Source organism: Trichosurus vulpecula, chromosome 4 (assembly GCF_011100635.1).
Source record: "Trichosurus vulpecula isolate mTriVul1 chromosome 4, mTriVul1.pri, whole genome shotgun sequence".
In the NCBI taxonomy this organism is placed as follows: Eukaryota; Metazoa; Chordata; class Mammalia; order Diprotodontia; family Phalangeridae; genus Trichosurus; species Trichosurus vulpecula.
Window position 1 is genome coordinate 223,705,829 of NC_050576.1, and position 24,454 is coordinate 223,730,282.

At 38.3% G+C, this 24,454-nt stretch overlaps 2 protein-coding genes across 2 annotated transcripts in view; one reads left to right on the forward strand and one right to left on the reverse strand.

Moving 5' to 3' along the window:
* MGAT5B (alpha-1,6-mannosylglycoprotein 6-beta-N-acetylglucosaminyltransferase B) overlaps positions 1 to 24,454 on the reverse strand; it is a 137,858-nt gene that overhangs the window by 109,930 nt on the left and 3,474 nt on the right. Inside the window, exon 2 of the mRNA XM_036757192.1 lies at positions 22,898 to 23,010. Within this exon, the coding sequence (XP_036613087.1) occupies positions 22,898 to 23,010 (113 nt within the window). The remainder of the gene's footprint in view (positions 1 to 22,897; positions 23,011 to 24,454) is intronic.
* Positions 15,703 to 16,500, forward strand: LOC118848339 (60S ribosomal protein L7-like). Its single transcript, XM_036757191.1, has one exon. It carries the CDS (start codon positions 15,715 to 15,717, stop codon positions 16,453 to 16,455), a length of 741 nt encoding a protein of 246 aa, XP_036613086.1. The 5' UTR covers positions 15,703 to 15,714; the 3' UTR covers positions 16,456 to 16,500.

Genomic DNA, 24,454 nt, shown 5'->3' on the forward strand with positions numbered 1-24,454 from the left:
TCATGCCTCCCTACAGGTGGAGGAGTAAAAATCGGGGTGTTCATAGTATTCGTAATATGCAGAGATCTCTCCCTTCCTGGACCCAGAGAAAGTTTCTTAAAATGAGCAGCTTTGATGCCTGGGCTGGGGATGAGTTGATTCTAGAAGAGTAGGGACTTGATCTGGGTTTTGTTGATATAGAGAACTCTTGGAAGAGAGTTTCACCTTATATAGGTCAGTATGATCTCTGCAACTTACAGTCTCAAGAGAGTTTCCTGGAGCACTGAGAAGTAAGTGACTCACTCAGGACAGTATGGATAGTACACAGGATACTCAGGGTAGTACACAGCTAGTATGGGTCATAGGTAGGATTTGAACCCAGGTCTTCCTGTCTCCAAGGCCAACTCTCTATCTCTCTTCAATGCTGCCTCTTGATCCTTAACTTATTAAATTTAGACCTTACCAGGCCTCCATTCCTTCCTACCCAGCAACTTCAAAGAGTTGAAGAGAAATTGTTTACATTTTTAAAAATTATTTATTTTATTTTTAATTTATTCAATAAAACAAGCAATTCCATGACACAGTAGAAAAAAAAGATGACCGCACACGAAACTGCAAATTTATTATGTACAACTTGCTATTCCTTTTAAATATAAAATAAACTTATCATGTAAATTTCTTCTCCTCCACTTTTTTCTTCCCTCCTTTCCACTCCCCCCACCCTAAAGATATCTACCATTAGACACAAATATGTTTACCTTTTCAAAGTCATTTGCACTCCTACTGTCATTCAAGTGTTTCCCAGTACTTAGCCCTCTATTTTGACATGCTTTCCACGAGTATTTGAAGTGGGAAGGAAGGAATTTGGAGGGTCTGTCTACTGGGCCATCTAGCTGCCCATGTAAAGAGTAGGATTATAAGATAAGGGAAGATATAGGATGATAATACCCCCTCATCCAGACCACATCTTGAATACTGAGTTTATTTCCTCAAATCACATTTTAGGAAAGACATTGATTAGCCAGAGAGTGTTTATAAGAAGACAACCAAGATGGTCAAGGGTCTTGAGATCTTGAGGATAAGTCAAGGGAACTGAAGATTTTTAGCCTGGAGAAGAGAAGATTTAAAGTAGATACGATAATTGCCTTCAAATACTTGAAGGGCTGTCGTGTGGGAGATGGATTAGATTTATTCTCCTTGGCCCAATGGACCAAAAGAAAAATAATAGCGCAAAGTTGCAAAAAGGAAAAATTTGGCTTGGTGAAAGGAAAAATTTACATGCTTTATTCACTGTAATCTCCACCAACAGGATCTGGCAGAATTAGTGTTTAAACATTGCATGTATTAACAATTTGGTCTACAGGAGAAAAAGCTGCATGCCCATAATTGCTAAAGATAAAAATACATAGGGATACATAATCTATATGTAAAGAAAATTTTCGGAACTGGAGCTATTAACATCTTCTCAAAAGGAAGGAGGGGAAAGCACAGAAATGAAAGGAATTGATAAGATGAATAGCACCCAGAGGAAAGTGACCAGGATGGGAACTATCCTTGAGATCATGACATACGACCTCTAGGAAGACCCGAGTTTGAATCGGCCTCATACACTTACTAAATTGTGTGACCCTGAGAAAATCACTTTAAACACTCCATGCTTCAGTTTCCTCACCTGTAAAATAGAGGTAATAGACCTGATAGCCTCTCAGGTCCCTTTCACCTCTATATGTACGGTTCTATTAAGGAGGCTTAACTTGGAGAAAAGAAAAAAAGAGGAGACATGATATCTTCAGGAAATCTTCAAATATTGGAAAGGCCATTATGCAGAAGGGGGATCATACTTGATCTGTTTGACCCCAGTGGGTAGAACTTACGGACAACAGATGGAAGTTACAGAGAGGTAAATAAGGTTTAATGGAAGGAAAAATGTCTTAACAGAGTTATCTAAAAGTAAAATGGGCCGCCTCAGAATATTCTGAGTTCCCATCTTGTGATGGGTCTTTAGTTCTTCAGCCCAAGATTACTTGTTGGATACCTTGCAGAGGAGATTATTGATCAGGTACCACCTGGTCGAGTTGGTCTCTGAGGTTCTATGATTCTGTTGGATGTCTAAAGTCCCCTTCTAATTCTAGAATACTGGCTCCTGTAAGCTGGTAAAAGTGTGGTCTCTCTGAAGATAGGTGGATGATTTCAAGGTACCTTTCTTAAGTGCAATTTCATAAGTGGAACAATTATTTCTTCCCCTTCCTCTTCATCTCTGATACATCAAGTAGTGCTTTTGAATAAGAGGTTGATGACTCAGAATAAACCCAAACACATTTTTAAAAAATTTCCTTACTCCATCCCATCCCATCCACCAGACCAGGCATCTTGAGGCATTGTCTCACTGGGTTGGCCAGTTTTATAGTTGGAAATCCCTCCCCACTCTCACTCCTACACTAGTTATTTATATTTTTATAATCACCAAAACTATTTCTAGGGCCTCCTTATCCTAGAGTTCTTTCATGCTATCCTATGCCAGTCAAACCCTTGGCAAGGTTCAGGTGAGCTGTATAAATAATAGGTCCTCATAAGTTTATTAGCCTCAAAGGTCCCAAAGAAGCTTGAGTGGAATCATTTGCTTCTAGTTAGTAGAGTTATTTCCTGAAATATCTTGGCATCAAGACCTAGGTCTGGCAAATAGTATGGTTATACCATTTGGGCCCTTCCTGTCCCAACATATCCTAAGCCCCTTTACTGCCAAAACCTCTCCCTTAGATAATATTGCCCTTCTACATTAACACAAGTTACTGGAAACAAGAACCTAATGTAATATCATAATTAATTAATCAATTGATTAACTAATAAATTTATTTATTTGGTTATTCAACATTTCTTTATTGATTGCCTAGCTCCTTCTCACAGCTGGGAAAGGTAAAGCCAGCAACAAGAGATTTGACCTAACTTGCACCCGAAATCACCAAATCTCAAATCTAGAGCAGACTTTAGAGGCCATGTATTCTAACATTAACAGAAAACCCCTCTACAATATCTGTAGCAAGGGCTCATCTGCTCTTGTTTGAAGACCTCCCCTGAGGAGGAAGCTGCTCCTTCATGAGGCAGTCCATTCTGCTCTTCTACATTCTAAGTCAATTCAACTCACAAACATATCCATTGTTTAGCATGTGAATGATGCCATGTCAAGCCCTCCAGAAAAATGGCTAAAAGAAAAACAAAAAGTCTTTTCCTTCACAAAGACTTTTGCTCCACTATGAAATACAATATGTACACATGTAGTACATTCTCTGGGCTGGCCTCACAACTTGGCACCCGAGCAGGATGGGTGCTGTGGTAGAGGTGGGGGAGGATGACTACTCTCAGATTTCAGCCAAATTCTGCCTCTATATACTATCTCTCCACCTGGGTCAAACATTCCCTGTCCTCAGCTGATCAAGCAAGGGTGCTTGTGACATATTTGTCTATTGTCCCAATTCTAGATAGCACTCCAGTGACTTGGGAAGGCTCAGGTATCATTTTCTCAAGTAGCTTCCCCAGAGCCTTGTAGAAAGAGTCTTAATAAAGTCCATGTGACACAGTTCTTAAGCCAGAGACTCACTTCTACAAACATCCTGGCTTTCTGTGATTAGCAGGCTTGAGGATTTTACTCACTTCCAGAACCATGCTCAGTCATAATAGAGTCACATACTTAGAGAGAGAGAATTTTAACTGACTACATGCATAACCTCCAATTTTTCCTGAATCATCATAATTAAGTCTGTTCACTGGCTGAATAATCCTACTATACCTGCCAGGCAAAACTGAGCTGGTGCATGGCTATCAGTATTCGCAGGCCTGCTATTCAAATCCTGAGCTTATGCTCAAGCTGACTAGTCCCCTCTGGGTACCCTCTGTTCTCTAGGAGTTTCTAGGAGTTGTCTGTGTTAGGGACTGCAATACCAGGCTTGAGCTTGTGGATGGTTCAGTTGGCTTTCATGGTCTCCAGTGAGTACCCTTTGTTCCCCAGGTAATGTTACAGCCAGCGTATTAGGGTGAAAAGGAGTATTCCTTTCCTATTATGTGCATGAGGGTTCCCCTTTGGTTGGGATATATTTGGCTGAGTTCCCTGACTCCTTGATGGGTACCAATTCTATTATCTTCAGAATCATTATCTTCCAACCTATTATCTAGCTCTGACAGTCTCCATAGCAGACAAGTGGGGCTGTTCTTCTCAGATTCTCTTAGATTGTAGTCCATCCTCTGGCCTGGTTCTTCAGAAAGTCTTATCAGTTCTTCAATAAGCAGTAGTTTGTTTTGGTACATTGTCTTCTTAGAGTACTGACCATTTGGTTAGAGTGGGGATGGGTGAGTTATATTATAAACAGGCAGGTTGCCCAGTCTCTCCATGACTATGTAAGGGGTGAGCTTCCACTGTTGTATTATTTTATGTCTTCCCTACACAGCCAAACACCTTAGCAGAATTCTACCACCTGAAGGGAGATCTTGGCAATGAACTTGGGCTTCATCCTGCTGTTTGTTTCTAGCAAAGCTTCTCAGATCTAAGGCCAGAGACAGACAATAAGTCTCCTTCAATGTATCTCTTTACTGAGACACATACTGATGATATCTCTCCATCTTCCCCATTTCCTTTAACCCCAAAGCAGAAGTCAACAAAAAAATGTGGCTCTCACCCAAATGTTATCAATTATCAGTTAAAGCCTAAGGCCAAATAAACTTGTATGCAAGTGGAGCCCTGTCCCTACATGGGCTTGGCAAGACAGACTTTAAATGGCAAGGGGAGGCTCCCAGAGCCACAGGCATGTAGGGAGAAGCGAGAACCCCTAAATGTGCTTTACTCTACCTGCACCCTCTCCCTACAAAGACTGTTAGTTGTAGGTAAAACTGTCCTCTCCTCAGCTTAGCTGAAATTTCATCTTGCTCTTAAGTTAGAAAGACTTCCCTGACTTGTATATTCTCTTGATAAACTATTCTGTATAATTTCCCCAGTCATTATTTTACTGTTTTCTTTGATAAATGATTGCTAATAACTGTGATTATCTTTTTTTGTAATAAGCATTGGGTGGGAGGGGACTACTTCTTTCTCAGAATGACCAAAGAAGAAAGGAAGTAAACAAACATTTACCAAATAAATGTATTTATTAAATAAAGGTTTATTGATTGATTAATATTAAGCACCTATTTTGTGCCAGGCAACGTACTCAGTGCTTTAGGAATAATATCCCATTTGATCCTCACAATCCTTTGAGATATAGGTGCTGTTTTTAATTCCCGTTTTCAGTTGAGGAAACTGAAGCAGACAGAAGTCAAATGACTTGTCCAAAGTCACACAGCTAGTAAGTGCCTGAGGCTGGATTTGAGCTCAGGTCTTCGTGACTCCAGGCCTAGGGATCTACCCACTACAGTGTCTGGCTACCAAAGAAAATGGTTTTTATTCTGATCCTCAAAAGAGAATCATATTCTTAGGCTGTGAATATGTTTGTGGGCAGGAGGTAAGCCTTATTGAAGATTAGTGAAAAAGTGGGAATGGTAGAGGGGGGCAATCTGTTGGAGGAAGCAGGATGGAATGGGATTGCATGTATATGTAGAGAGATTTGCCTTGGAAAGAAAAGCCACCTCATGTGAAATAGGGATGAAGGAGGAAATAGTAACAGAAGACATCTGAGTGATATGATGAGAAACAAGGAAAGAGAAGGAGCTCTCATCTGCAAATGGCAGCAAATTTTTAAGTACAATAGGAGGCAAGGGTTAGCCATATATCCCTCCTCTTGAAGACAGGAGAGAGGGATGATCGTTCATTCATAGCTGTCTTCCTACTCCCCACAAAGCTGGTTAAATCTCCCCATCTCTGGCAGGCAGCATTCAACTGGGCAGATGTCAAAATATAGGTCAATATATTGTTATTCATTCAAGTTTGGAATTAAACTCCACATACATAGTTTTTCAACTCAGCGACAGCACATTTTAGAGCCAACAATTCCAATTTGTAAATTGGATATTGAGTCATGCTGTCAAAAAGTCCTCTGCTGGCAAATGTAACAGGTTTTCTCTTGGTCTGTAGCATAAAAAGCCTTGCTTGAGTCTTATACAGCCAACAGTGGTGTATGTCTGAAGCAATGGACCAAAGTTGTCAATATGGGTTCACATTTCCCATGCCAATAGTCTCTTAATGATTTCAAATGGTTTAAGCCAGGAGTGGGGAACTTATGGCCTCGAGGCCACATGTAGCCCTCTAAGTTCTCAAGTGCAGCCCTTTGACTGAACCCAAACTTCACAGAACAAATCAGTCAAAGGGCTGCACTTGACGACCTAGAGGGGGACATGTGGCCTTGAGGCCACAGGTTCCCCACCCCTGGTTTATGCCAAACTGTCCTATCTTATCTTTCTGCCTTTTTTTTCTTGATCATATGTCCCTAAGTCATATCTTTGAGTAGTTTGTCCATATAAGCATATTTCTTCACAAATTTGGTTACAAGTACACCCATTTGGATTTATAGGTCCCCAAAAGAAATTATGGTGAAGACTGAGAATGTGAAATGTATTACTTTACTAGACAGTAGATCCCAGGTGATCATTGGGTTCCAGTCCTGCTAGGAAAAGCATTTGAGAAAAATTCCACTGAAGCTTGTTAATAGGACTAAATTACTATAGACTACATGACAAAAACTGTTTATATAAGGGCTTCAATAGATTGAACCTATAGTTTCCTAAGGAGGTTGTTGGTGTCAACAGAAGAATGGACATGTTGGCTCTGCCATTTTGGCATGTCAATGCTGACTACACCCAACTCCAGCTTATTCAAGACACTAACAACATATTATATAAAGGAAACTGGGACTCGATACCTCAATATTTTGGCCAAGTGGTAACTGAGAGCATCCTCAAAGCAAAAAATGTCTTTGACTCAGAAATCGATCCAGAGACATTTGCCTTTGTGATTCTCCAGTGCCTGAAGAATGGAAGGAACAATTGATGGGGTAGCTCAGTAAGTAGACAGAGGTGTTCTTTGCAAGAGTGGGATGTGGAAAGGAGAAACTCACAGAATCCATTTTACTGACTCTTGACTCTCTTGAAAGATTTCCTTACGGGTCATGGACAATCTCAGAAATAACCTGGAAGAACTAAGATTGACAGTATTATTACAGAGTTCAGGAGTCCTATGGATCATCCATAATAGTTACATACAAAGTCTTGGATGATCTAGTTGTGTGTAGACTGTACACAATGCCAATATTCAAGATGTCCTAGATTGCTTTCTAGGTAGTCAATGATCCTCTTTCCCTAAACCTGAGGCATGCTCCTTTGCAAATACACACAATAAAGAATAGTGAACACAAACTTCAGAGTACAGTGTAGTGGAACACATACATTGGGAATACACATAGTCAAAGTAACTCATGCCCATGGTTATTACTTGGCCCTGATACACTTTCTCTTCTTAAGGATTTCTCATACTGCTCCCAATGTGTTTGGTGTCCCTGGTTTAGTGAGAGGAATATCATAATTCCTTCTCTCTCCCCTGCAAGTTAGGTAAGTTTTTTCTTTAAGTATTGAAACCATTCTCAAGACTTGATTGATTCAAGGGACTAAAGGCTCAGGCTATTGTTGCCACTTCCTGTCAACCTGAGTACAAAACACCCATAAAGAGCACCAGGCCTTCTCTAATACTTGATTGGTGGACAACCATAAACTATTTAGAGGCAGGCGAGATTTTCTCAGCTGAATCAACTCACTGTTCTTAAAGCATATCTTTTGTTGAATAACCCTCCCCTGCTATGGCTCAGTAAGTCTCTGTTAACTGTTTTATGTCCAAGTATTTTATCTCATTCTTAGACGTATTAAACTACCTAGGACTGAGTCGGGACACGCTCAGAACACTGGACTTGCTCTTCTCTATGGCTTAGATTAGTTATCTCTTGACTCAACTCTCTTCTCTGCTGCCAAAGGTCTTTTTCCTTGAAGCTGCTTCCTGCTCTAAATGCTGTTTATGTCTCTGGAGGGTATTTTTTTGTTCCCTGCTTTGGTCTTCTTGACTCTCTAAATTCTGCTGGAGGTAGCTTCTGCTGCAAGATGTCAAGGCCTAAAAGATTGGAAGGAAGACAGAAAATCCTCTTCTCTTCCTCTCCTCGGCCCACCCTTTGTTAGAGGTAGCAGGGTCACGTTCCACACAGCTATTCTTTGCCTCAAACCGACAATCTCCAGGACTTGGCAGATTTAGTCTTTTAAAAGCCTCCAGGAGTATGACAATTTCTCCTGCAGCCAATAGCTAGCCACCCTTTAAATTCTATTAGAAAAAATTTTACACACTTTTAAAAGGATGATAGAATGTAGACATGTTTTAACACCTCATTAGCATATCACTTCATGATTTCTATTATCTGCCTGTTACCTTTTCTGATTACATCACCTTCCATGCACCCTTCTTCCCCTCCCCCTAGATAATTAAATAAAATTAAGATGAGGAAGTAGAGAGCTCTAACAATTGGGGGAATCATTAAAAGCTTTCTAAAGAAGGCAACAGTTGAGTTGCACCTTGAAAGAAGATAAGGATTTTGAGAAGGAGAGGAAGATAGGAAGAAGGACATTACAGGAATTCATGGAGGCAGGAATTGGGATGCCAAGATGTGGGAGGAAACACAAATACAGTTTGGTTGTAACAGAGCGTGCATAATGTGGTGTAATATGAAATAAGCCTGGAAACATAAGTTGGAGCCAGATTATAGAGGATCTCAATTATAAGACCGTTGTGATGACTTTGCATTTTATATTATAGACAATAGAGAAGCAGTCAAGGTTTTGAACAAGAGAATGACCTGTAATCTTATTGGGGAAGCTGTTCTCTCTACCAGCATAGATTACAACCCATCCATGCATTCTAATCCTATGCAATTCCTGGCCATGCTCTCCAACAGATGTTCTGTGGAAGATCTACTTAATGGACTGAAGGTTTTCTTCTAGGTCTTTCTACTTTTCTTATGGACTGCTGCCTTTTTCCCATCTGTGTAGAAGATAGGTTATGATCTGCACTGGTGGAGGGAATACTCATCAATGAGAACACATATATCCATTACTGTCTCAGAGTATTAAAATGAAAGATAAATTGGATTGGGGTCAGGTCAGAGGCAAGGAAACCAAATAGGGGACTACAGGAATACCTCAGAGATATTGCCAGTTTAGTTCCAGACCACTACCATAAAGTGAATATCACAATTAAGTGAGTCACATGAATTTTTTTTAGTTTCCCAGGGTATGTAAAAGTTATGTTTACACTATACTATAGTCTATTAAGTGTTCAGTGGTATTATATCTGAAAAATAATGGACACACCTTAATTAAAAATACTTTATTGCTAAAAAATGCGAACCATGATCTGAGCCTTCAATAAGTTATAATCCTTTTGCTGGTGGATGATCTTGCCTGGATATTGATAGCCATTGACTGATTTAGGTGGTGGTTGCTAAAGGTTCTTAAAATAAAACAGCAATGAAGTTTGCTGTATCCATGGACTCTACCTTTTACTTGAACACTTAGAGGCCAATTTCAATGTTGCTGTGTTTCAGGGAAGAGGGAGGCCCAAAGAGGGAGAGAGATGGGGAATGGCTAGTCAGTAGAACAGTCAGAACACACACAACATTTATCAATTAAATTTGCTGCTGTATATGGGCATGGTTCATGGCACCCCAAAACAATTACAACAGTAACATCGAAGATCATTGATCACAGATCACTATAATAGATGTAATAATAATGAAAAATTTGAAATGTCGCTAGAATTACCAACATATGGCACAGAGACATGATGGGAGTACATACTGTTGGAAAACATGGTTTTGATAGACTTACTTGATACAGGGTTGCCACAAACCTTCCATTTGTAAAAAATACAATATTTGTGAAGTGCAACAAAGCAAAGTATGATAAAACAAGGTATGCTTGTACTATAATAATCCCACAGAAAAATGATAAGGACTTTGAGATTTATGAATGAAAATAAGGGGATGAATAAGAAATATTGTGGAAGTTCTCATAAACAGAGTTTTCCTTTACACTGAGCTGAAATTTGCCTCTCTGCAACTCACTTAACATTAGTTTTGCCATCTGGGACTAAGAAGAATAAATGTAATCCCTCTGCTACTACAGATAGGGTCTGAACACAGCAGGGCAAAACGAGGCTATTACTCCCACCTCCTCCTAGATACTCTAGCTTCAATTAATATAGCCTAAGGTTGTGGCAGGATTTTGTTTTTGTTTTAAACTATCATTTCACACTATTGTGTTTTTATTTAATCTACAATCCACTAAAATCCCAAGGTTTTTTTAATCACATAAATTGTTTACCCATATCTACTTGTCCTATAGTTCTTCAGTTGATAATGTAAAATTTCAAGTAAAGGACTTTATATTTATCACTATTAAATTTCATCTTATTAGACTTCATTCATTATCCTAGACTTTGGGATCTATTTTAATTCTGATTATAATCATACTAATCACATCATCTAATATGCAATTCTTCCAAGTTTTATGTCCTATGAAAATCTAATGAGTGTGCATACTGTGCCTTTATCCAAGTCACTGATAAAAATGTTGACTAGCACAAGTCCCAGAGTCCAACCAAGACTTCCTTCCAAACTCATGTAAATCTATTAACAACTATTTTTTAGTTTGGTCATTCAACCAAGTCCAAATATACCTAATGGTATTATCATCTAGACCAGTGGTGTCAAACTCAAATAGAAACAAATCCCTACTGGTAGCACTCTGTGTTGTATTGTATTTTTATTTATCTTGTTGAACATTTCCCAATTATATTTAGTCTGGTTCAGGTCTCATGCAAGCTTGGTCCCTCTAAACTAGACCAGATATCACCATCTTTTCCACAAAGACATGAAAGCTTTTGTCAAATGCCTTAAAAAAATCTGGACATTTACAAATCTCGACATGAGATTGTCCATTAAGGTGACAACATGAAAAATCATTGAGGAGCCCTGCACTTTTGTATGTACTGCAGAAAAGATCTAAAAAAGGACACCATATTGAATTGATCAAGCTAGCAAATGAGAAAGAAGAATAATCATTTTCATCTATTAATTAGTTAATCACGTTAATCTATTCTAGGTCTATACAAAAAGGCAACTAGAAGACTTTGGACATTTGGAGAAGGATCCTAGCAGGGAAGACAGTAAAGGCTCAGGTAAATACAAGGCATATCTCATTTTATTGTGCTTCATAGATATTGTGGTTTTTGTTTCTTTTTTTTCAGATTGAAGGTTTGTGGCAACCTTGTATCAAGTAAGTCTATTAGCGCCATTTTTCCAATAGCAGGTGCTCACATCTTGTTTCTGTGTCACATTTCACATTTTTTTTCACTATTATTATACTTGTTATGATGATCTGTGATCAATGACCTTTGATATTATTATTGCAATTGTTTTGGGGTGCCACAAACCATGCCCAGATAAGATGGCAAACTTAATCAATAAATGTTGCGTGTGTTCTAACTGCTTCAATGGCCAGCTGTTCCCCATTTCTCTCCCTCTTGTCTGGCCTCCCCATTCCCTGAGACACAACAGCATTGAAAGATATTACATAAACTTAGTTGATAAAGCAGTGGCAGGGTATGAGAGGATTGACTCCAATTTTGAAAGAAGCTCTACTGTGGGTAAAATGCTGTTAAACAGCATCACTTGCTACAAAAAAATCTTTTGTGTAAAGAAGAGTCAACAGATGCATCAAACTTCATTGTTGTCTTATTTTAGGAAATTGCCACCCCTGTCTTCAACCACCACCACCGTGATTGCAGTCATCAACACTGAGGCAAGACCTTCCACCAGCAAAAAGGTCATTATGACTCACTGAAGGATCAGATAATGGTTAGCATTTTTTTTTAGCAATAAAGTATTTTTAATTAAGGTATGTATATTGGCTTTTTAGACATACTATTGCACACTTAATAGACTACAATATAGTGTAAACATGACTTTTACATGTACTGGGAAACAAAAAAAATCCATGGGACTCACTTTATTGCATTATTTGCTTTATTGTGGTGGTCTGGAACCAAACCTGCAATATCTCTGAGGTATGCCTGTAGACCCAAAGTTTCTCAGTGTTCTGACCAGGGGCACCTGAGTCTAGCAGTGCTCTATTTCAGGGGAGTTGGAAGCCTGGAGTATTCCGACAGGGGACTTGAGAGTTGGGCTTGAATGCCAACAGTATTTTGCATAAGGCCATAACAACTATAAGCCAAATATTAGGGAAAGAAAAAAGATAAAAAGCCCAATCACAGGGACTATACGAGTATCTGAAATAAATCAAGAGATTAAAAAATGAAATAAGATCTCTGAAGGAAAAAAAATTAGAAGAATAAATAGTTTAGAACAGAGGGTGGAAAACCTTACCCAGGTAGCACCCTGAAAAATAGAACGGAGCAAACAATTCACTAATTCTGAAACAAAAAAGAAATAAATACTAAAACAAAGTAAAAATATTGAAAAATATTGAAAAAAAGAAAATAAGATATCTGCTATCAAAAACTGACTTAGAAAAAAGACTTCGGAAAGACAATTTAAGAATTATACTCCCTGAAAACCATGACCAACCTCCTCAAAAAAAGCCACTTGGAAACTATGTTTCAAGAAATCATAAATGATATAGAAAGTCTTTTCGTGGTGGCAAAGAACTGGAAGTTGAGGGGATACCTATCAATTGGGGAATGGCTGAAGAAATTGTGGTATATGATTGTGATGGAATACTATTGTGCTATAAGGAATGATGAGGAGGTGGTTTCAGAAAAACCTAGGAAAACTTCTATAAATTGATACAAAGTCAAATGGGCAGAGAACCAAGAGAACCTTGTACACAGTAACAGCACTCTTGTAACGATGATCAACTGTGAACGCCTTAGCCACTCTGATCAATACAATGATGCAAGACAATTCCAAAAAACTCATGATGAAAAATGTTACTCATTGGAGAACTGATGAATTCTGAGTGCAAACTGAAGTGTAATTTTTTCACTTTATTTTTCTTGTATTTTTTTTTCGTGGCTAACATGGAAATATATCTTGTATGATTCCACATGTATAATTGACATCATATTGTTTGCCTTCTCAATCGGTGGGGGAGGGGTTGGCGGAAGAGAAAGAATTTCAATCTCAGAATATTAAAAAAGAATGCTCAAAAGCAAAGAAAAAATAGATTTTTAAGAAAAGAAATCATAAATGAAACCTGCCTAGATCTATGAGAACCAGAAATCAAAATGAAAATGGAAAAATAATCTACTAGTCACTTCTTGAAAGAAACCTGATGTTGAAAGCTTCCAAGCATGTCACAGCCAAAATTCAGAATTTCCAGGTAAAAGGAAAAACACTATAAGCAGCCAGAAAGCAAGAGTTCAAATACCTAATAATTGATATATTGTTTGCCTTCTCAATGGGTGGGATAGGGGCTGGAGGGAAGAAGAGAATTTGCAATGATTTTTAAAAGAGATTTTTAAAAAGAGTTTTAAATACCAAGGAACTACAATCATAATTACACAACACTTGGCAACTCCCAGCTATAAAGATCTCATAAAGCAGCATTCTAAAAGGCTAATGATAAAGGTTGAATATCAAGAATGATTTACCTTGAGAGACTGAGTACAGTTCTACAGGGACTAAAGTGGACCTTTAAAGGAGATTTTTTTCCAAGCATTCTGATGAAAAGATTAGAGGGGAGTTGAAATTTTGAAAAGCAAACACAGGAATAAAGAGAAAACTAGAAAGATACATACATTCTCCCCCAATAGAACAGGAGCTCCTCGATGGCAGCAAGTTGTTTTTGCCTTTCTTTGTACCCTCTTTGCACACTGCCTGGCACATAGTAAATGTTTGAGAAATGCTGAATGTTGAATGACATCTGAACAACTGGAAAGAGCTAAACAACTATGAAATGCTTACATTCTAATGGGGGAGAATCCAAATGTTTTCAAGGGTCACAGAGGGAATTAAATAAGATGAACACAGGGCAAGCTGGTGGTTTTGTTCAATTTTGGTTGTCTTAAGTGAGGAAAGTGAAAGGAGGGCGAAGGAAATACACTGGGGAAGAAATGAGGAAGAAAGAAGGGGGAATTTAGATTTTCTCTTAATTAGGTGTGTGAGAAGAAAAGTACACAGAAGTGGAGGAAAGAGTACAGGGAGATCACATGAATGTCTATTTGAACCAAAATACACATACAAATACATACGCAAAGAAATTTGGTGTAGAAATACAATTAACTTGACATGGAAACAGGCAGGCACAGGGAGAGAGTGGAGGGTATTTTAGAAGGAAGGGCAAAAAAAAGATGTAAAGATGTAAGAAAAGATTAAAAGGAGAGAATCAGAGAAATCTGAAAAGATTTGGATGAACTAATAGAGAGTGAGGGGCAGTTGGGGGTGCAGTGGGTAGAGTGTGGTGTTTGGAGACAGGAAGACACATCTTCTTGAGTCCAAATCTGGCCTCAGACACTTACCAGCTGTGTGACCCTGGGCAAGTCATGTAACTCTATTTGTCTCAGTTTCTTTATCAGTAAAATGAGCTGGAGAAGGAAACGGCAAACCATTCCAGTATCTCTGCCAAGAAAACCCCAAATGGGGTCATGAAGAGTTGGAAACAACTGAACGACAACTGAACCACTCAGAGCAAAGTGAGTAGAGTTACTACAACATTGTTAAGAAAAGCAACTTTTAATAATTTATGAGCTCTGATCAATGCAACGAACAATGATAAAACATGCTTTCATTTTCACTTGTGCAATGTGTGGCCTTGTCTTGCTCGACTATACTTATTTGTTGTAAGAGAAGGATTTTTTTCAGGGATGGCTGGAAAATTGAGGAGGAAGGTGAGGCTGACAATTGTGACACCAAATAAAAAAGAACAGAAATAAAAAAGTATCAATGAAACATTTTTTAAATGTTTAAAAGATAGAATTAAGTTCATAGAGAGACATAGACAAGCAGGACAACTTTGGAACAAGTGCTTATTTATTATGTACTTTAAAAAATAAGCTATACATAATAGAAATTCACAGTTTCATATGCAGTTCTCTCTTTTTTATTCTTTCCATATGTAAATGCTCATTTTTGCTGATGGTTTTGAAGTTCAAAATGACAAAATGTTAAAGTCTTGAAAAAGAAACCTTGGCATGCTTACATGGTTTTTAAAAAATCCTTTATCTAGGACTTGACAGGCAACCCAGCATAGTGCATAGAGAGATGACTTCTGAGTCCAGAAGACTTAGGTTTAATATGTGAATCTTGGAAAGCAATTTAACCTCTCAGTGCTCTAGGCAGCTCTCTAAGACTGTATGTTAGCTGTTCAAGCTACAGAGAAGGTACCAACCTGAACTGGTAGAGGAAGTTTTTCTATACCTTCTCACTTGATCTTTACAACAGTTCTGCAAGGCAGTGGTGTCAAACAAATAGAAAGGAGAAGCATATTCATTTAGAAAACCACAAATTAACAACATCTGTCACATTATATTTTTATTTTATTAAACATTTCTCAATTACGTTTTAATCTGGTGGGGTATGCTGAGGATTCTTCAGGCAACAACAATGCCACAAAAGGAAGGAAATGGAGGGGGGCAAGCCAGAGAAATAAAACTATAGACCAATATCCCTTATGAATAGTGATAGAAAATTTTTAAATAAAACATTAGCAAAAAGGCTATAGCAACATATCAAAAAGATTATACATGCTCTTTTTCCAGCCAGAATCATGGCGGGCATAGAAGAAAAGAAGAAGCTACTATCCGTTCCAGAATCCTTTCTGAAAAAGCAAAAGGCTTTTGCAATACTGAAGGCCAAACGCTTGAAGAAGATGGCTATTAAAAAGCTCTGTAAAATACGGAGAAAAGTTATCTACGAAAAAGCTAAAGCCTACCATAAGGAGTACAGACAGATGTACAGGAGTGAAATCCGGCTGGCTAGAATGGCACGCAAAGCTGGCAACTACTATGTACCTGCTGAACCCAAGTTAGCTTTTGTGATCAGAATCAGAGGTATCAATGGTGTTAGCCCAAAGGTCCGAAAAGTATTGCAACTTCTTCGTCTTCGCCAAATCTTCAGTGGCACTTTTGTTAAACTTAACAAGGCTTCTAGTAACATGCTGAGGATTGTGGAACCATACATTGCATGGGGTTACCCAAACCTGAAGTCTGTGAATGACTTGATTTACAAACGTGGTTATGGCAAGATCAAGAAACAGAGGATTGCCCTGACGGATAATGCCCTTATTGCAAAATCTCTTGGTAAATATGGAATTATCTGCATGGAGGATTTGATCCATGAGATCTACACTGTTGGCAAGCACTTCAAAGCTGCCAACAACTTCCTGTGGCCCTTCAAATTATCTTCTCCACGAGGCGGAATGAAGAAAAAGACTACACATTTTGTGGAAGGTGGAGATGCTGGTAACAGGGAAGACCAGATAAACAGGCTTATTAGAAGAATGAACTAAAGGTCTCTACCATGATTATTTTTCTAATGGTCTGTTAATAAAAATGCCTGTGACAAAAAAAAGATTATACACTATGCCAGGATGGATTGATACCAGGAATGTAGGGTTGCTTGAATATTATGAAAACTATAAAAATAATAGATCATATTTATAACTTTAGTTTTTAACAAATAAAAAACAATAAAAATCACAGGATTATATCAGTAGATACAGAAAAAGCTTTTGATAAACTATAATACCGATTTCTGTTTAAAAAAAGCTTAAAAGCATATGAAGAAATGGACCTTTCTTTAATGTAATAATATTTATCTAAAACCAAGATCTAGGTTTATTTATAATGTAAAATCACAATAGGTCTTCCAATAAGACAAAGGGCAAAGCAAGGATACTAAAAAGCAGAGACATCACCTGGCCAACAAAGGTTTGTATAGTCAAAGCTATGGATTTCCCACTTAGCAATGTATGGCTGTGAGAGTTAGACTATAAGGAAAGCTGAATACTGCAGAATTGACACTTTTGAATTGTAGTGGTGGAGAAGACTTTTGAGAGTTCCTTGAACAGCAATGAGATCAAATCACTCAATACTTAAAGGCATTAATTCAGACTATTCACTGAACAGTCAAATATTGATGCTGAAGAAACTTGAATACTTTGGCCACATAATGAGAAAGCAGAACTCATTGGAAAAGACACTAATGTTGGGAAAGATTGAAAACAAAAGGAGAAGGACATGGCAGAGGATGAGATGGATAGATGGTGGCATAGAGCAAAAAACATGAGCTTGGACAGACTTCTAGAGATAGTGGAGGAGAGAAAGGCTTGGAGTGCTATGGTCCAAAAGGTCAAGAAAAGTCAGACATGACTGAACAAAAATGATGTCCATTTTCACCACTATTTGATATAATTCTAGAAATGCCAGCTATACCAATAAGATAAGAAAAAGAAATTGAGGGAAAACATATATACAAAGAAGAAACAACATTATTGCCTTTAGCAGATAATTACGTGGTTTACTTAAAGAACCATAGAGGGTCAATTAAAAAAATTAATTGAAACATTAACTTCATCAAAGTTGTGTGATATAAAATAAGCCTACAATAGCATTTCTGTGTGTTTCCAACAAAAATCCACCAAAAGAAAAAGAAGTTCCATTCAAAATAACTAGAGAATATGTGAAATATTTAGGAGTATACCTACCAAGACACATACAGGTACTATAATACTTTACAGAAATGAAGACAAATCTAAGTAATTGGGCCAAGCCAATATAATGAAAATGATAATACCACCTAAATCAATTTAATTATTCAGTGTCATACCAATCAAACTTTCAAAGCATTACTTCATAGAGCTAGAAAAAATAATAATAGAATTCATCTTGAGGAACAAAAGAGAAAAAATCCCAAGGGAGGTAATGAAAAAATTTAGGAAGCAATTGGTCCTACCAATATCATATTTCAAACCATACTCCAAAGCAGTATTCATCAAAACTATTTGGTACTGTTTAAAAATTTTAAAGTTGATAGGCAGAACCAATTAGGTATACAACACAGAAACAAATGAATGTAGCACAATGTATTATAAATCCAAATATCCCATCTACTGGGGTAAAGACTCATTATTTGACAAAAATTGCTGGGAAAACTGGAAAGCAGTCTGATAGACAATAAACAATCTCACACCACACAGCAAGATAAATTCCAAATGGGATACATGACTTAGATACAAAAGTTCATATCATAAATTAGAGGAGCAAAGAAGAAATTACCTTTTGGAAATAAAAATAGGAGAAATGTTCATGACCAAACAAGAGATAGAGAGGATCAATCACAGGAGATAAAATGGACAATTTTGATTACATAAAATTAAAGAGGTTTCACACAAACAAAACCAATGCAGTTATAAATAGAAGAGAAATGGTTAACGGGGGGAAATCTTTGCAGAAAGTTTCTCCAATGGAATGGAATCAAATTTATTAGGACAGGAAATGTTCCTCAATAGATAAAGTGTCAAAGGATATGAATAGATGGCTCTTAAAGGAAGAACTCCACTCTATCAAAAAGCATATGAAAAAATCCTCCAAATCACTAGAATTTAAAGAAATTCAAATTAAAGCAACTTTGAGGTTCTACTTCACACCAGGCATGGGCACATATGAAAAAAAATTTGGAGGGGCTGTAGGAAAATAAGCACATTAATGCACTGTTGGTGAAACTCTGTTATCAGTACAACCATGCCAGAAAGCAACTTGGAATTGTGCCCCAGAATTATTTAACTGGTGGTTTTTACCCAGCAGTACCACTCAGAACAATGACTAACCATGATTCTAGAGGACTGATGGTGAAGGGTGCTACTCACCTCCTGACAGAGAGGTGATGGACTGAAGATGAAGAACGAGACAGATATTTGAATGTAAGATTTTTTTGCTTGATTATGCATTTTTGTTACAAGGATTTTTTTTCTTTTTAAAGAAATTGTAGGGAGTGGAAGAATAAGAGGGAGATAAGGATAGAGTCCTTTTCCATCCCAAAAAAGAAAAGAGAACAGAAGGAAGCCAGAAGGAAATGCAGAAAGTTGGACAGCTTTGACAATTACATGTTGATATAGATGTGTGTATACATATAAATATATATAACATATGAATAAGAAGTTTTCACATAATGATATAGTATAATGAGCAGCTAGGTGGTGCAGTGGATAGTGTGCTGGGCCTGAAGTCAGAAAGACTCATCTTCCTGAGTTCAAATTTGGACTCAGACATTTACTAGCTGCATGAACCTGGACAAGTCAGTTAACCACTGCCTTAATTAAAGCAAGGATTGCTTTAATCCACTGGAGAAGAAAATGGCAAACCACACCAGTATCTTTACCAAGAAAACCCCATGGGCAGTATGGTCCATAAGGTCTTAAAGAGTTGCACATGACTAAACAACAACAAATAGTATAATGGATATATTATATTATTACATTCTTGAAAAGAAAAGCAAACGCTACACAAGCTCACTTATCTTTAATTTTTCCCTGTCTACTAGCCACTCCCCTGTTGCCTACAAACATCCTCAAAAAACACCCTCTCTTGCTCTATCTATCATGGCGAGATATTGTCCTATATTCCTCCTCTGTTTTGTGGCTAAAGTCCTTGAGAAAACCACCTACAATTGGTTTTCTTTCATTTCTCATTCTCTTCCTAACTCTGCAGTCTTGCTTCTGGCCTCTTCATTCAACTGAAACTGCTCTCTCTAAAATTACCCACCACTGATTTCCTAATTGCCAGATCTAATGGCCTTTTCTCAGTCCTCATCCTTCTCAACCTCTTTGCAGCCTCTGAAACTGTTGATCATCCTCTTCTTGATACTCTCTTCTCTCTCTAAAAACTCCTCAGTCTACTTTGCTGGATCTTCTTTCAGGTCTTTCCCATTAATCTTAGAGATTCCCAAGTCTCTTTCTTGGGTCCTCTTCTTTTCTCCCTCCATTTTAACTTATTTGATATTTTCATCAGCCCCCATGGATTCGATTATTATAGCTATGTTAATGAGTTTAAGATTTTTCCAGCCCTAACCTCCCTCCTAACTTCCAATCTCATATCTCTAACTACTTATTGGACATTTCCAACTGGATGTCTATAAACATGTGCAACTCAGCATGTTCAAAACTGAACTTGTCTTTTGCCCAAAACTCTCCCCTCTTCCTAATTTCCTTATTACTGTAAAGGGAACTAACCCCCTCCCAGTAACCTAGGCTCACAGTCTAGGTGTCATCCTCAATTTCTCACTCTCTCACCCATATCCAGTTTGTTGTGAAATCCTACTGATGCTGCTTTCACAGCATCTATACTTCTTTCTTAATTCTGATACTGCTACCACCCTGATGCAAGACCTCAACACTTCACATCTAGATTATGGCAATAACCTTCTAGTTGATCTTCCTTCCTCAACTCTCTTCCCACTCCTATCCACCCTCCATTCAACTACTAAAGAAATCTTCCTAAAGTTCAGATCTGACCATGTTATCTGCCACCCCATTCAATAAACTCCAAAAACTTTCTACTAATTCCAGGAACAAATATAAAATCCTTTGCTTGGCTTTTAAAGCTCCTTATAGCCTGGCCCTCTCCTACCTTATCAGTATTCTTATACCTTACTCCTTTGTACATGCTATATGATCCCATGGCACTGGCCTCCTTGCTGGTCCTTGCACAAGATACTACATCTCCTGACTTCATACATTTTCACTTACTGTCCCCCAAACCTAGAATTTTCTTCCTCCTCATCTCCACATCTTAGCTTCCCTGGAGGGAGGAAGTCTCAACTAAAACCCACCTTTTGCAAGAAGCTTCTTTAATGTTAATGACTTCCCTCTGAGATTATCTCCACTTTACCCTATATATAACTAGTATGTACTTAATAGTTTATCTATTATCTCCCACCCCCAAAAAAGTGAGTTTCTTGAAGTTAGGGACTCTTTTGCCTTTCTTTGCATCCCTATTGCTTAGCATGTTGCCGGGCAAATAGTAAGAGCTTAATAAATGTGTGCTGACAGATAATAAAGATTCACAGTTTCATGCAAACTTTTCTCTTCAATAGTGTTTATAGAAATGTTCATTTTGTTTAATGTGTGCTAAGTTCAGAATAAAAAAATGAAAAAAACCAATCAAGCAAAAAAAAGAAAGATCATGGAAAACAGAAACCACTGAGAATTCTGATCAAGGAAGGCCTATGGGGGAACACTAGGTGGGAAAGAATCAGCAGAGCTCTGACTGGGCAGTCCTAAGCAGAAACAGATCATGCAGGAGCCTGACTGTGTAAACTCCAGAGGATAAAAGAAGATGACCTAGTTCTCTGGGGAAGCACCAAAAGAAAGAAACTACCCAATGCCCTTAGCAAGGAATCCCCAGGGGGAAGAGAAGACCATCCAGTACCCTCATCAGGATCAGCCAACCAAAAATCTCTGACAGGGCACATTGAAGCCTGCAAGAACTCCAAGTATAAACACACTAAGGAAAGCACAAAGGAAGCCAGTGGCAAGAACCAAGGAAAGCGAGGTCAGGGACAAACAGGACCTGACCACTCCATCCAAGAATTTGGGAGCAGGCAGAGCCTTACCATGTCACAAAGTCCCAAATCAAGAACTGAGTCAGGAGGTATGGGTAAAAGAAAGACACCAAACACTAGGAAGAATGTAAAGACCTTGTAATTTCTATTTGTAAATATAAAGAATCGCCTAAAAAGAAAACCTAGGAGAAAATAACTCCACAGCAACTATGAGTCTCACATTTTTTTCAATGGCTTGGCCACACAAGAACTGCAAGAGTACTTGGAATAAATGAAGTAAAAGGTAAAAAAATTAAATTATAAGTAAAATTTGGACTCCGAAGGAGAAAATTGGAAGAATTAATAGCTTAAAACAGAAGGTGGTAAACCTAACCCAAGAAACAAAACTCTCCAAAAAAATTAGAATGAACCAGGGAGCCATGCTGCGCAGTATAATCCATCATTTCCTCTGCTCTTATTCAGCACTATGGTTTAGTAGAAACAACAAAGAACTATGAACCGGGAAACCAACCCTGACATTAACCAGGTTTACGACCTTGGAAAAGCCACTTCCACAGTTAGCACAGTGCCTGGAACATAGTAGGCACTTAATAAATGCTTGTTGACTAACTTCTCCTGGTCAAGTCTCAGTTTCTTCCTCTGTCAAATGAGGCAGTTGGACCATATGATCTCTGAGGACCCATCTAGCTCTGACATTCCATAGTACTATGAGCCTTATGAGATGGTATCTTGTCAAGAAGAACATTTCCTAAGCTATCAGAGAAGATCATCCAGATCACCTTAGAAGCTAGACTACAGAGAAAAGAGGGGAAATTTATCAGGGAGGTCAGTCAGAAAAACTAGTCCCTGGACAGATCTGCTCTTTGCCCTCAAGAGGAGCCAAAGCCTCATCCTGAGATGAGCAAAAATCACAAGGGTTTATAGAGTTACAGAGATAAGCTGTGTTTAAAGGACATTGCAGCAAATGCTTTTCAATTCAATGTAATTGAGCAAATATTTATTAAATGTCTACTAAGTGCAAAGCATTGTGTTTTATTCTGCAAAGAGCAAATCGTTATTCTTTGCAGAATTGTGAAGTCCCTTAATATAGGAATACAGGGCAGAAAATATTTAGAGAATTTCATCGCTCAAACAGAAGCAGCATGCAAGTTGGACTCACACACATTGCTCATGCAGCTTCAACCCACCAACCCCTATCCCCAGAAGTTCCCACCCATGGGCCGGGATACCCCACATACTCCATGCAGGTCTATGTATAGCCCCTCTCTGAGGGAAAGCAAAGGCACTACCAGGCCTGTATTTTCAGGAACACTCTCATCTATCCCCCAACAAGCACATTCACCCATATCCTATCCCTCCTCCCCCTACCAAAGGTTCCTTGCCCAAGGTACCTTCTGTGTGGACAGTAAAAGGTGAATCTCCCAAGCGTCTGGCAGAGAATTGGCCTCCCAGGGATGTCATCAGGAAGCAGAGTGTGAAGAAACCGATTCCCAGAACAAACAGCCTGCAAGGGAATGGGGTTGAGGGGACAGGGCAAAGCAAAGGGGCCCATTAGCCATGAAGCTCTGCCCTAGGATTCATAGTAGATCTGAACACAGTAGAGACCTAAGCTCCACATATTTACCAGATAGATAGAAGGCAGCTGTGACATTTCAGAAAGACCACCAGAGGATGAGACCTGGGTTTTAGTACTCGCTTTTAATACCCTAATACCATACATTGATATTGTTCTAAGGTTTACAAAGTATTTTTCATATATTGTTGTACTGATGATCTCTAAGAAGAGTCAGGACTATCATACCTCAGTCAGTGCCAACACACTCCTCTTCTTCCCAAACTCTAGGCTCTCAACTCCCTCTCCCAGGGCCCACCTTCCCTCCAGGCTAGACCACCCCACTTTATCATCTGACCTAGGGAACTGTACCATGAATGATGTATAGAAGAAGCAGTAGCTTCACTGCACACTAAACCAACTCACAGAAAACACCCTTCGCTCCCCTTGTCCATTTTGGTCACAAAGAGTTGGACACGACTGAAAAACAACGAAACATGTGAGTTTAAATTTAAAAAATCTCTGTTGTTGTCATTGCAGTTTCAATGATACCTTGCTTTTCAAGGAGGAGGGAGGAGGAGTCTTTAATTCAGCCAACCAGACAAGCAAACTGGTACATTTAAGGATTTTTAGTAATCTCCCATGCTGGTATCTCAGCAAAGTTCCAGTGGTTACATCAGTTTCCCAATTTAGATCACTTGAAATTTCATGTCTGAAATGAAATATCTTCCTATATGATATCACTAGTGACCTCAGAGTCCAAAGGCCAACAGGGTCTCTGACTTACTATGTGATGCTAGATATTTTGATAGGAAAATTGATATATTGAAGAGAAAATTGAATGTGTTGTTTGTGGGTCTATATTTCATTCCCAAATTCTGACTCTGACGCTTTCTAGTTATGCAACAAGTCACCCCTATAAGCCTCAGTTTCCTTATCAATAAAATGGGGATAATAGTGCTTAGACACTTACCTCAAAGAATTGTTGCAAGGAAGTATTTTAAACTGTAAAACCCCATGGGAATACAGGATATTATTAGAATCAGTTGAGAGTGTCTCCCCAGACAATGACCAGTGATTTGGGAGGAAGAAACCCAAATCTGATTCTCATTCACATGGATATTGTTGACCCTCAACCCATACAGAAATGTATATTCACCTCATACCCTAAAACTAAAATGCCACTTGTGCAAATTAATTAGTGACATTAATTGAACTGTATTAAGGAAATCTTCCTATGTACACTGGCAGGAAGGATGAGGGGAAAGATGGAAGGAGAAATGGTTCTTGCCCTTGGGAAGGTAGAACATATATGTATCTTTAGAGAAATGTAAGTATGTGTGCATAGAAGTGTGCAAACAAGTACGCAACTAATTATAGCTATCTAGAACTATAT

Coding starts and splice junctions, on each gene's coding strand:
- LOC118848339 (XM_036757191.1), top strand. CDS start 15,715: ATGGCGGGCATAGAAGAAAAGAAGAAGCTACTATCCGTTCCAGAATCC.